The sequence below is a fragment of the Hippocampus zosterae genome, chromosome 5 (genome assembly GCF_025434085.1).
Source record: "Hippocampus zosterae strain Florida chromosome 5, ASM2543408v3, whole genome shotgun sequence".
In the NCBI taxonomy this organism is placed as follows: domain Eukaryota; kingdom Metazoa; phylum Chordata; class Actinopteri; order Syngnathiformes; family Syngnathidae; genus Hippocampus; species Hippocampus zosterae.
Window position 1 is genome coordinate 24,991,955 of NC_067455.1, and position 14,443 is coordinate 25,006,397.

At 42.4% G+C, this 14,443-nt stretch overlaps 1 protein-coding gene across 2 annotated transcripts; it reads left to right on the forward strand.

The window, feature by feature from the left end:
* The first annotated feature begins 694 nt into the window (after positions 1-694).
* On the forward strand, positions 695-12,346 carry LOC127600328 (elongation of very long chain fatty acids protein 4-like). Of its 2 annotated transcripts, none has more exons than XM_052064825.1 (7): positions 695-980; positions 1,775-1,851; positions 7,754-7,941; positions 8,130-8,210; positions 8,876-9,047; positions 9,241-9,368; positions 10,775-12,346. In XM_052064825.1, exons 2-7 carry the CDS (start codon positions 1,785-1,787, stop codon positions 11,090-11,092), a joined length of 954 nt encoding a protein of 317 aa, XP_051920785.1. In that variant the 5' UTR covers positions 695-980; positions 1,775-1,784; the 3' UTR covers positions 11,093-12,346. The 2 variants fall into 2 exon arrangements, with proteins under 2 accessions (XP_051920785.1, XP_051920786.1); XM_052064826.1 differs by lacking the exon at positions 695-980 and adding an exon at positions 1,470-1,531.
* The last annotated feature ends 2,097 nt before the right edge of the window (positions 12,347-14,443 follow it).

Here is a 14,443-nt window from a genome sequence, read left to right on the forward strand (position 1 = left end):
TTTTGACAAACAAACAATAATCACCAAATTATTTGATACTTTAATGAATGCAACCAATTATACATTATTCCAAAAAAAATAAACACTCGGATTAAAGAACATGAACTGGAGTTTTCAATGAATCACAATCACATGTGTTACTCTAGCACTGATTAAAGTTGCACGCACGCACGCACACACGCACACGCCCACACACGCACACACGCGCGCACACACACACACACACACGTGAAGTGTACTGGGCTGTGTTTTTCGGGAAATAATTTTGGTAAGTATCGAAAAATTTCCCGTCTTACGTGGTTGAAACACCACATTTCGACTTTGTGTTGGATTAATTGCGTCTGTGGCCTGTTCGGCATAGAAGAAACGTGTAATTTCATTTTGATGGCACAACAGCCGTATTTCCTGTTGTGATTAGTTATGGTTGACGATGTCACCAAGGCACTTGTTCTGCATTCGCTTCCTATTGTGCGCATGCTCAAAGCATCTTTCCACCATCCTCACACCGTATACTGTCTATGTCCATGCCTCACGCACCCAGTTTGAGCCGAATCAAGCGCCACATAATAACAGATACACAAAAACCGGAAATCAATGAATATTTGCAAAAATAAATTTATATATTACAGCATATATCTCTGTACGTTCATGTTTCAGATTATTACTTTATTTTGAAATGTGGATAGCATAGTTAAATAGTGTGATTTTCCACGTGTGAGGAGGTAACTAGACTGAACTGCTGCGAATGTTCAGGAGAATTGTTAGGCAAACCGACTGCAGAGGGAGGCTACAGCTGGACGCCACATTCAGGCCATCGTCATTTAAGTCACGGCGGATGCTGAGCAAGTGATATTCTGAAAAAAAAATTGAAAAAGAAGAAAGTAAATCGCTCAACGGCTGATTGGGAGGCGGGACCATTTTTACGTCGCATGACCTTGCATTGAATGTCATCATAGACGGATAAAAAACAACACACACAGGTAATGGGTATCCTTTCTTGTGGAGAGGGTGAGATAGAATGACATTTTGTGTTATTCGTGTTGGACACCACGGTTGTAACGACAGTTTTGAATTTGAAGCCGGAAATATCTTCACGGTTATGAGTCAATAATTAGAGAAACGTTCATGAGGTAAAGGCCTGAGTGTATGCCGCAGAGTTGCCGATGTTTATCATATTACATTCAGTGATGTGCTTTATAATCATTGGAGAATTGGGGTTTATTGGGAAGCGTTGAAGCAATAAGAGGCCGATGACAGATGCTGCAACAAGATGCTGCCTGGGGTGTTAGTGATGGGGTCATTGGGGGTGGGTGTCACCTTAAGCACTTCGGATAATGGGTGGATGGATGAATCAGGACAAGTGAATCTTCAATTTTGTCCATGTTCTTTCTTCTTCTCCTCCTCCTCCCCGCTCCTCCTCCTCTTTCTCCTCCTGCCCAGGTCACTCCTCCGCCTATTCCTCTTCCTACTCGTGTCTGCTGCCTGTGGTCGTGTTCTATCCGAAAAAATTGCTGACACACGCTCTGTCACGGCACGTGCTCACCGCCTTTGTGCGCATTCAAGCCTATAGAATAGTTACTGTATAGTATCCGTCGTGGTTGGCCCGTGGCCTGTCTGTGGCGTGGCCTGCTCACTAATCATTCAGAAGCAGACACAGTTAGCAAGCATAATTTCCGGACCATTCTGTATCAATATTAACCCATTAAGTGCGTAGTATTCATGTTCCATATCATTAGTTAAAAATTCAATATTGCTCTGTTTGTTTTCATTTTAGGTCATCGGTCATGGAGATTGTAACACACCTTATCAATGACACCATACAATTCTACAAATGGACCTTAACCATCGCAGGTAATTATGAGGGTTTTTTTTTCATATAATCCAAACTGAGAAAATTGTAAATTTTTCCAATAATCATAATAAATCATTGATAATGTAGCGGTCTACTCGCCTGACTTGTGTGTTCGAGCAGCATGGGATCGGTTCCCACTCACTGACAGTTTGAATGTGCGTGTGTATGGTTGTTCTTGACGTGCCCTGCGACTGACTGGCGACCAATTCAGGGTGTAGTCCGCCTTTCGCCTGAAGTCAGCGGGGATAGCAGCCATCTCGTTACCTCTGCGTCCCGCGTCATAGACGCACAATTTTCCCGTGGGATGCACAGTTCCAAATAATTTGCGTTTTTTGGAACGCAAGGAAATGTCTCAGTCAAAAAAAAACTACGACAGACACACACACACACACACACACACACACACCACACACACGCACACACACACACGCCAGCAATCCCGCCGCTGTGCAGCAGACGTGTTCATGATTCGTCAATTAAAGATGATTAGTCAATTAAGAATGGAAGAGACCTGCTTTTGTTCTTATAAACCTCCTCTCTCTCTTTCTCTCTCTCTGTCTCTCTCTTTCTCTCTCTCTCTCTCTCTCTCTCTCTCTCTCTCTCTCTCTCTCTCAGCCACACGCACACGCGCACACACAAGCACACACACTAGCACACACAAGCGCACACACACAAGCACACACACACACACACACACTAGCACGCATCGTTAACAACAGACACCGAGTAAAGATCAAAGAGTAACCCACGTGATAAGACAGAAAGAAGATGCACAGTCAATCAACATGGCTTTGCTGCATCTTCTCACTCCCCCCCACCCCACCCCACATACTGTATATGTTGCTCTATGTGACTCACTGTTGTTTTGCTGACTTTCGCTGCTCTTTGCGGACCGTTTGCGGACTTCCAGAAAAAAAGAAGTTTTTTTTATGAATCTGTTTGAAAAAATCCGTGATGCACTGAAGCCGCGATAAACGAACCGCAAAATAGCGATGGATCACTGTATAGCGATCACTATGAAAAATATTATGAAACAGTGTTGGTTATTATTTTATTTACTGGTTTGTAGCATGGTAACTTTAGGAATAAAACATTCATCACAAGGTGTAGTAATGCTAACGTTAACTGTTGGTAGAACGAATGATGACGTGTTGGATTCTTTCGTCAAATTGATCGTAGATTACACATGAATTGTCTTGGGAAGAGGATGTCAAACCACATCAATACTTACCTGTAAAAAATACTAAGATTTTGTGGGATGCTGTATTCATGATGCCACATGAGTATACCAGTTTCATTCATTCATTCATTCATTCATTCATTCATTCATTCATTCATTCATTCATCTTCCTAACCGCTTGATCCTCACAAGGGTCGCGGGGGGTGCTGGAGCCTATCCCAGCTGTCCCCGGGCAGTAGGTGGGGGACACCCTGAATTGGTTGCCAGCCAATCGCAGGGCACACAGAGACGAACAACCATTCGCACTCACACTCACACCTAGGGACAATTTAGAGTGTTCAATCAGCCTGCCATGCATATTTTTGGAATGTGGGAGGAAACCGGAGCACCCGGAGAAAACCCACGCAGGCCCGGGGAGAACATGAAAACTCCACACAAGGAGGCCGGAGCAGGAATCGAACCCGGTACCTCTGCACTGTGCAGCCGACGTGCTAACCACTGGACTACCGGGCCGCCATTTATTTTATTGAACAAACCTGGAGTACACAGCTACTGATGGAATGTTCATTGTTAATGCATAGTTTTCAAACATTTACCCTTGAAACATTATACTTTTGAGTTTCAGAATTCTTGATTATGAATATCAGTCAAAATAGAAAAATGGTTTCCCATGATGAACGTTTATGGAACCCAAAATTGGTTACCGTGGTTTCCCATTGGGTAATCCCACGGAACCGAAAAAGTGAATTTCCGAAATCCGACGTGCTAACCACTGGACTACCGGGCCGCCTACTACTGCAACTGAATTATTTAAAGTTTTGCAGCGTTTATTTATAATTGTATGTATATGTTTTCGTTTGTATTATTATCATATGATATGAATTGGATAAGTAGACCATTTCAAAATTCGAAATTTGGGACTCTCGAAATGCAAAATGGGACTCGTACTTTTCTGATCAGCAAGTCCCTGGGACTCGCTGGTGGTAAACTGTAAAATTATAACTGGATAGGCTCCAGCAACCCCGCAACGCTGTTCAGAAAAGATAATATAATACAACCTTTATTAGTCCCACGTTAGGGAAATTTGCAGTCTACAGCAGCAACATGGGGGGGGGGGGGGGGGGGGGAACAAAGTGTTGTATGCACAAAATAAATAAATGTTTCAGAAAACTGTACACAGTATAAATATACTGAAAGTTGCATATATGCATCTTATGCATACATAAGGTTTTTGTGCTATGTGCAATGGTTACAGGTTTTCACGCATATTTATTCACGTGTCAAATTCTTGGCCTGGGGGCCAGATCCGGCCTGCCACGTCATTTTCTGTGACCCCCCCCCCCCCCCCCCCCCCCGCGCCCCCCACCTGTAAGAAAATCACGTGTGACTTTACATCACATGTTTTCCATTATTTTATAATCTGAATTTAGAGTGTTGCTGCCATGCATGTTTTTGGAATGTGTGAGGAAACGGAATACCCAGAGAAAACCCATACAGGCATGGGGAGAACACCTCTGAACTGTGGGGCGGACATGCAAACCAGTTGGCTCCCGTGCCGTCCTATATGTTATGCTGTTAAAATTATTGAGGGGATATAAATTAAACAGGAAACCGCGAAGAATGGATTCCTTGGGAATACCACAGATGGCAATGAAAACGGTATGATCAGTCATCAAAAGTCGCACTGATGTCGAGCAGAGCCAGAATAGAATTGAAATAATCGTCGGAATTCTTTCTAAGATCGTTGACAACCCAAATAAAAGAAGTTTCTGTCCTGTGATTGATTTTAAAGGGTCTACATGATGCAATTTCAACTTTTTTGATCTTTTAGCTATGTTAAGATTATAATTCCTCATCAAAAGCACCCCAAAGTGGTGTTTTCCTCCACTCGCCCATCTCTGTGCATTCCTGCTCTGTAAACATCACCTTCACCGTATAAATCGATGAAATGCTATTTCACATTCATACCATACCTCCCATTCATACCACATGAGTATAAAAAGTAGTTAACCAGTTTTACGTAAATAACTCTTTCAAACAACAAGGCGTATGCAGGAATAGTTGTTAGGATTGCTTGACTGTTTTATGTTATGTGTTCTGTTATATTATTTTGTTATTTGATGTTAACTGTTCTGTAAAGCGCTTTGTTACAGCTGCAGCTGTTGTGAAAGCGCAATGTCAATAAATATGTATTGTATTGTATCTACACCAAAAGACACCCCTATCTTTGATGCATATGGTAACACCAAAGTGTGTTTTGCTCTTGTAACTTTTGCTAATATTCCTGTTTTTGCCCTTCACACGTTCATCTTCTGTTGATGCTGTTGCTTCTTCTGAATAATTGTCAACAAAAAGACACAGAGGCAGTACTCAACTCAACTCTACTCTCAACTGAACTGTATTTATAGAGCACTTTCAAACAGCCATCGCTGCATACAAAGTGTTGTACATGGAGCAACTATCATATATACAACAATAAAGCAATAAATCAGTAACAAGGACGGTAGAAAGGACCAAACAGTAAAACTAAGATAAAGTCTGAGTCATGCTGAGTAAATGCCAAAGAATACAAGTGAGTTTTGAGGCCGGTTTTAAAGATGGGCAGTGAGGGGGCTTGCTGAAGGTTCAGTGGGAGGTCATTCCAGAGAGAGGGACCAGCAACGGAAAAGGCACAATCCCCTGTGAGCCTTTGTTTGGTTCTTGGTACTTCTAACAATGTCTGGTCCGCAGACCTGAGGCGCCTGGAGGGTGTGTAGGGGCGGATGAGCTCAGAGACGTACGGTGGCCTGAGGCCATTTAAAAATTTGAAAACAAATAATAGGATAAATAACGTAAAAATAACTCTAAAATGTATAGGGAGCCAGTGAAGGGATGCCAGAGCAGGAGTTATGTGCTCCCTCTTATGAGTACCAGTCAAGAGGCGAGCAGCAGCATTTTGGACCAGCTGGATTGGCTGACTCGAAAGTAAAGTGCATTACAGTAATCGAGCCACAATGTGACAAAGGCCTGAATTATTGTCTCAAGGTGCTCATGAGAAAGGAGAGGTTTTACTTTAGCCAGCTGCCTAAGATGAAAGGAGATGGATTTAACAACGACACCAATTTGCCGGTTAGTTTAAAATCACTGTCCAGTTCGAGACCCAAGGGCCACTGGGACCAAACATTATCACTTGTGTCTTCTTCTCATTGAAATTCAAGAAATGTTGTGCCATCTAGGTTTTGATTTCCACCAGGCAGGATAAAAGTGGCCTTAATGAGAAGGTGTCTTTTTTGCTCAGTGGGACATAGATCTGACAGTCATCCGCATAGCAGTGGAAGGAAATACCATGTTTCCTTACGATGGAACCATATGGGAGCAGGTACAGTGAGAACAGCAGAGGCCCCAGAATAGAGCCCTGTGGAACACCACTTGACAGTGGAGCAGTACGTGACTCAGAGCAAACAAGGCTGACACAAAAGGTTCTGTCAGCTAAAGAGGACCTAAACCACTCAAGATCGCTACCGCCAATGCCCACCAGGTGCTGCAAACGAGCCAACAAAATACTGGGATCCACTGTATCAAATGCTGCAGTTAAATCCAATAAAACCAGACACACATAGTGTCCAGTGTCATTTGCCAGGTGGATGTTATTAAAAATGCGTAAAAGTGCTGACTCTGTGCTGTGCATCGTTTTGAAACCTGACTGGAAGACCTCCAAGATGTTATGTTCATCCAAGAAAGCACCACTTTTCCCAGATTTTCTTAAATGAAAGGCATTCTGGAAATGGGGCTAAAATTTGACAGCACATCTTGATCAAGACCAGGTTTCTTGATCAAGGGTCTGACCACAGCATGTTTAAACTGTTGGGGAACTATACCAGAAGAAAGGCTGCTGTTGATAATGGCCAAGACCAATGTACCAATACTCGGGAGAACCTCCTTAAAGAAGTGTGGGAGGAGAGAGTCACACGGGGAGCCAGATGGCTTAGTCTGCCGAACCACATCCTCTAAAAGAGTCGAGGACACAGCTTCAAAAGAATTTAACACACCTGAACACGGATGATGGACAGAGGGGTCAAATGTGGTATTTGAAACAGGAGTCCTAGCTGTAGAAACCTTATCAATGAAAAACTGAAGGAATCTGTTGCACATCTCGGGTGAAGATTCCGAGCAAGTAGGCTGAGGGGTTTGAGTACAGAGTCCATGGTTTTAAATAGTACACGTGGGTTGTGACGGTTAGCCTGAATAAGGTCCGATAAATATTATTTTTTGGTCTCTTTTACTGTGATCTGATAGTTACGCCAGTAGTCTTTCCAGATTTGATAGGAGACCTGCAATTTGTCTTTTTTCCACTTACATTCAGCTTTATGACACCCCTGCCTAGCTGCGCGAGTTTTGTCGTTAAACCAAGGCTTGGGTTTCGGTTTTGGGAGCACAGTTTTTGAAGGAGCCACTGAATCCAGGATGACACGGCTTACTCGCTTAATATGTTGCGTCTACTAATTCAGAAAAAGCAGAGCACTCCGAGTGAATCCCTTGATACTTGTTTCGCTATAATTTGAGACAACTGAAACGTACAACTTTACAGGCATATTTTTCCTGAAAATGTTGAGCCATAATAGGATGTACAACATCGGGGGCATTTTGTATTTTTAAGTACTCGCCCAACTCACAACTTTTTCAAAAAGCAGCACTACAGTACAGTACAGTGGCCAGTTCAATGTTCAAAATGTTTCTTGCAGACACGCGAGTGGAGAAATGGCCCCTAATGGACAACCCCCTGGTCACTTTAGCCATCAGTGCATCCTACCTGTTGTTTCTCTGGCTGGGGCCCAAATATATGAAGAACAGGGAGCCCTTCCAGCTTCGCAAAACGCTCATTGTCTACAACTTCAGTATGGTCTTCCTCAACCTCTTCATCTTTAAAGAGGTAAGGATACCTTTTTTTAAATATGCATTTAACTCATCAGATTCCATCTTGATGACAGATTTAGATAAGCCTCATGAGCGTATCCGTCTTTGTTTGGATGCTTTGCCTCCAGTCCCTGGAGTGTCTGTTTCTGCTAAGTCAAACAACTGGGAGGGACTCAGATAATATCTCAAATGTTGTTCCACTAGCTGTTTATGGCAGCCCGGGCAGCAAGCTACAGCTACATTTGTCAACGCGTGGACTACTCAGACGACCCCAATGAAGTCAGGGTGAGTGCAAAGAGCCAATCTGTAGAATTCTGTATAATGCAAGTGATGTCAATATATTTACCATGTTCTTTTATTGAACCAAATTTTTAAAGGGGTTCATGGAAGGGATATTCTAAAACAGGGGTGTCCAAATTCGGTCCTCAAGGGCCGCTGTCCTGCCTGTTTTTCAGCTTTCCCAGGAGCAACACACCTGATTCAAATAATCAGGATCGTTCTAATACTGCTTCAGAGCTGGCTGATGATCTGATCATCTGAATCAGGTGTGTTGCAGCCCAGAGAGATGGAAAACAGGCAAGACAGTGGCCCTCCAGGACAGGAGCTGGACATGCCTGTTCTAAAACAAGTACCGGTACGCTTCACCCTAAAAATAACTGGGAACAAAGAACAAAAAAATGGGTAACATAGGATGTGAAGTTTCAGTTATCTCTCTCCATGATGTAACAATACATGAAACAAAAGAAGCCAAAGTGCAGGTGATGTAGTTATAGAACAATGTTGAACAATGCACACATGACAGACAGGCCACAAGTAGACAGATCTGTAAAGTCACTCTTCTGGTTCATGTCAAAAGCTTTTGATGGGGTTGAGGGTACGGGCTTTCAGGTCTTTCCACACCAAAGTAATCTAGTCATACATTTTTGAGTCTTTTACTGTACCCCGCTCAGGTGGCAGGCGCATTGTGGTGGTATTTCATCTCCAAAGGCATCGAATACCTGGACACAGTGTTTTTCATCCTGAGGAAAAAGTTCAGCCAGGTCACCTTTCTGCACGTTTACCACCACTGCACCATGTTCACGCTCTGGTGGATCGGCATCAAATGGGTGGCAGGAGGACAGTGTGAGTGGCTCATGTTACAACAGCAGACGGCTGGCTTTTTCTTTTGCACCATGTCCCTCGCTAGCATATTTAATTTGGATATCACATTGCATAGTGCCTGGTGAGGGTTTGTGTCTGCAAATGAAAAAAATGATCACAATACATACGGTCGAGACTCATTGATCAATAGTTTGAACCTTTGACATATTTTCAGCATTTTTTGGTGCCCACATGAACGCCGCAATCCATGTGTTGATGTACCTCTACTATGGCCTGGCTTCCTGTGGTCCGAAGATCCAAAAGTACCTGTGGTGGAAGAAGTACCTGACCATTATCCAGATGGTAACATTCTTCGTTGCTACATGAGCCAGATCATTCTCCTTTTTTTTTTTTTTAAACATCAGTGACTCAGATTTTGTGTTACACCAACTAAAATTTTTAATTTAGATGTTTAAATGTTTGCTTTATATAGGGGAAAAATATGCTATATGCGGCACTGATATATTGGATTTACTTTATTCAGACACACACTTTGGTTGCAGACAATCAAAATATATTAAGCTAATGTATTTAAATATTTAGAAGAAAAAGAGTAGAAAATTAGGTGGTTGGCTTCATTTGAAATATGTGCAACTGAAAGTTAAGTCATTTTTGTCCAGTGTGTAAAGAGTTGTAAATAATTCAAAATTTGCACACCGATTTATATTTACTATAACAGGGTTTCCATTTGTCATTAAAAAGTGTTAAAACGGACAGTCATGCAATCTTAACCACCTATCCTGCATACGCTTTGTCATTTGAAGTAGCTGTAGATGAAAGAGGAGAGACTCAAAGTGTCCTTGAAAGTAAACAAGAAGCTGTATTATCGTTTTACGAAAAAAAGTGATTGGTTCAGTCCATTGATGAAAAAAGAGATTGGTTCACTTCTCCTGTCCCATGTAAATGCTTTTCAATTCCAAGTGGTGACTCTCAGTTACAAAAACCTATCCGTCCTCCAGGCCACCGCTCCTCTCTCAACATACAGTCCTCGGCTCCAATAGCCATCCATTCAAACACACCAGCACAGACATCAACAAAACGGGGCTGTGAGAAATGCTGCCGATTACAGGTGCAAAAAATACAAGTGACCCGGGGCTGTCCTGCGGCGACGGTCAAATAGTGCCAACATTCCTTCCAATTAAAATCAATGCTGGGACACGCGTTCCGCCGAGAATGCGCAACCACCGAGCACAGATTCTTCTCTTTTGACGAATGTCGTGGCTAAAAACACTGAAAATGGTTCACATCGGGTTCACACATGGCAACAACAAAAACACCATGTGATAAAACAAAAGCCAACCTCCCTCCCCAGAAAAAACAAAGCTCTTGAAGAGCACTTGCCGATGGCTGCTAAATATGACGCCATCTTGGAAATGATCATTGGGTAAATTATTACTGGGTTAATGGTTTGAAGAGTTGCTGTGAACCATACACATAGACATATACAATACATCGCAGGTGTCCAACTCCGGTCCTCGGGGGCCGTTTTCCTGCATGTTTTCCATCTCTCGTTGCTGCAACACACCTGGATCAGCATCCTTACCAGTCTCCCTCAGAGCTTGCTGATGAGATGATCATGTTTGTGCCTGACAATGTTTTTTCCTTATGAAAGGCCTGTAATCTCATGTTAGTCGTAAATTAAATTTTATTAATTGTAGTCATTAATCTGTAAATGTGTAATGCAATCTGATATTCTGCATGGGTCTCAGATCCAGTTCCACGTCACCATCGGCCACACGGCTTTGTCCCTTTACGTCAACTGTGACTTCCCCCACTGGATGCACTACTCCCTCATCTGCTATGCCATCACCTTCATCGTCCTCTTTGGCAACTTCTACTACCAGACCTACCGCCGCCAGCAGCCCAGGCGCGACGCCTCCTCCTCCAAGGTGGGCAGGGCCATCTCGAACGGGGCCCTCAATGGACTCAGCAAGGCAGCCAACGGCGTGGCATTGGGGAGCAATGATGACAAACCCCAGGAAAACACTAGCAGGAGAAAGCGGAAAGGAAGAGCCAAAAGAGATTAGAGGAGGAGAGTGAAGTAAGCTAGATCTGCTTTGAGTTTATATCGTGTCAGCCTGCAGAAGACCTTATTTGAGGAATGATGGACGGGGTAAATGTGTGATGTGTTCATTTCAAGACGTGATGGAATGGCTTGTGTTGAGGGATTGTTGTTTAGCTAATAGGAGATGCTAAAGGTCATACAGAGGCCACTGTTAGCACAAAGAGGCCAAAATATACTCGTGCCAGATCCAAATCTTTCTTCTCTTTGCCAAGTGATGCAGCCTTGGTCTGGGGGGGAAACTAACATTCTCTTGAGGGTTTTGGTGTTTTTTGTTTTTGTTGTTGTTGTTTTTTTAATGCACATCCAGTTATTTCACATGTATAAAGCTGATCAATCGTTCTAAAGGCAATGATAGGTGAGTTGCTAATGATTATGCAATCTCACTCAACATGGCATAACTCATCATATCGTACATCATTTCAAAAGATGTCTTTGCTGTTATTCACCATATACTGCAGTCAAGATGGGGGAAACTACAGCATGTCAATATCCAGTGGCATGTAAAATGTTTGTTTTTTAAATTCATTTGAAGTTGGATGTGATTCTTCCATCACTTATGGAAGTTTCATAGTGATATAAAAGTGTAAAATATTCTATTTCTGTTTGCATTGTACATTTTGTATGTCTCTACTTGTGTGTATGTGACAAAGTGAACCTGATAATGTTGATTTTAGGATGCTTACCCTTGTCTCTATTTATCATCACTTTATCGCTTGTCTCATAGGCTGGTCTAAAAAGTTGTACACAAAGGGTCCTGTTCCTGTTTTAAGAAAGAGCTTATGACATAACATAAATCTCTTTTCATATATGAATCAAATACTTTGTTTTATTAAAGCTTTTACATTTACAGGCTTAGCCCATGTCTTCAGCTGGCTTGAATGTAAACAATCATAAAACAAAAATTTTAAAAAAGACGATTGCACTATGCAGAATCAATGAACCTCGACAATGATTTTTGTATATGAACCACGAATGAAGAATAACTACTGTGCCTGTCGTATATCCAATGTAAAGTGGCATTCCCCACATCCCCCATTTTGATTAATCGATACATTTGTTTTATTTCATTCATATTTTTCACTTTCCGTGTACATACTGATCTTTTTTTATTGTCTCACTGAGAATACTTGTCATGTATTTGTGTTATATATTACGTTGTGATCTTTTGTACTCTGCTCCCAGCTTGATTGTTGGCTTGGAAATGTGTGCTACCTTGCTTTTGTGTGTGTTTCTTTTTTTTAAGTACAATATAAATTTGAACTCTTAAATTAAACTGAATGCTGGTTTCACAAAAAGAAGGAAAAAGAAAGCACATAACAGCAGTGCACAATGGCTGGTGACCCTGAGCAGAACCCAGTTACCATAACAGTGGCAGACATACAGGAAAGAGTCTCAGATATGAAGAACTGGACAGCACCAGGCCCGGACATGGTCCACACCTACTGGCTAAAGAAACTCACAGCACTCCATCAGCGCCTAGCAGCACAAATGAACCAGCTGCTGAGGGATGGGACTCACCCAGGATGGCTAACCGAAGGGCGAACGATCCTGATCATGAAGGATCCCTCAAAGGGTGCAGTCCCATCCAACTATCGGCCAATAACCTGTCTCTCCACAACATGGAAGCTCATGTCAGGCATCATTGCGGCTAAGATAAGTGGACACATGGATCAATACATGAGCGAAGCACAGAAGGGCATTGGTAGAGATACCAGAGGAGCCAAACATTAGCTCCTGGTTGACAGAACAGTCGCACAAGACTGCAGGTCCCGACGCACCAACCTGTGTACGGCTTGGATTGATTACAAGAAAGCCTATGACTCGATGCCACATACATGGATCACTGAATGCTTGGAGATAGGAGAGCCCATCAGATTATGCTTCCTCTAAGGAAAGCATGTTGGTGGAGTTGAGGAGGTCGTCATCGTACTCTGTCCACCGACTCTCACCGTCCCGAGTCGAGGTCAGCAGAGCCCCATCTCCACTGTACTCCGTGTTTATGGTGCACTGCTTCCCCCTCCTGACATGTCAGATGGTGGACCATAATTTCCTAAAAGCCGTACGGAAGTCAAGTTCCATTGCCTCACCGAACTCTTCCCACATCTGAGTTTTTGTTTCGCTGCCCGCTGAAGTTGTGTTCTACTTGGCCAGCCTGTTCCCATCACCTGTTCCTGGAGCCGATGGGCAGATGGAGAGGGAAAGGCAAAAACACCCCACTGCCCCCCAGTGCGACTGTACAGAACAGAGCTGCTGCCACTTACTTGGCCCGGCCGGAGTTGCACAGCGCACCCGCCACAACGGTTCCAGCGGGTTGAGGGAGGGGAGGGGCGGGTTGGGGGAGTGGAAAGGGCAGTACAACAAAATGCCAAAGGTCTGCAATGCTGTAATTGACAGAAGCAAAGTTTAAAGGAATAACATTAAAAATCTATATTTTTAATGTTGTCAGTTTTTTTACCATATTTTTTTATTCATTTCACAACTCATTTGACAGTGTTTCTTTTTATCGAAAACAACATTGTCTGGGTGACCCCAAATTTTTGAACAGTCGTGTGTCTGTGTGTGTGTGTCTATCTATCTATCTATCTATCTATCTATCTATCTATCTATCTATCTATCTATCTATCTATCTATCTATCTATCTATCTATCTATCTATCTATCTATCTATCTATCTATCTATCTATCTATCTATCTATCTATCTATCTATCTATCTATCTATCTATCTACAGTATCTATCTATCTATCTATCTATCTATCTATCTATCTATCTATCTATCTATCTATCTATCTATCTAACTCTTATCACAGCTCATTAGATTTAATAAATTTTAATGTTGTGACCGCTGAATGTGTGTGAAAGTAGAATCAGAGTCCACCAGAACAAATTAGTATATGGCCAGATTAAACAGGATGTGATATAACAGGACTTCACTTCCTCTTTTTTCTGAAAGTTGCATTTCAGCAAGTTTGTCTCGCAAAGTATGCTCAGTTATTTTGCTTGAATTTATTTGTTTCATAATAGCTTCTTACAGTTTTTTTTTCTGATGGCCTAAGCCCAAGAACAATGAGGACTTCTTGCAGGAGAGCTATGATGCGTTACCATTTTGGTGAAAGTTGGCACAAATGGCCAACAGTTAAAAAAAAAATTGCTTAAGGCATTGAGCCATCAGAAAAAAAAGAACATCATTGATTGACAGGTAGCAGTAGAGCAGGGCATGTTTCCTGAAGATGACCGCCTGTGCGCCAGTGTGTTCGGGGATGCTCCTGCAATTTCAGTTTTTTTTTACTTTTCGCAATGCTTGTTACCTCCCTA

Excerpts from the sequence above, each read along its gene's own strand:
- LOC127600328 (XM_052064825.1), top strand. The coding sequence starts at position 1,785 with ATGGAGATTGTAACACACCTTATCAATGACACCATACAATTCTACAAA. Across the intron at positions 1,852-7,753 it reads ATGGACCTTAACCATCGCAG|ACACGCGAGTGGAGAAATGG; the intron begins GTAATTATGAGG and ends TGTTTCTTGCAG. Across the intron at positions 7,942-8,129 it reads ACCTCTTCATCTTTAAAGAG|CTGTTTATGGCAGCCCGGGC; the intron begins GTAAGGATACCT and ends TTGTTCCACTAG.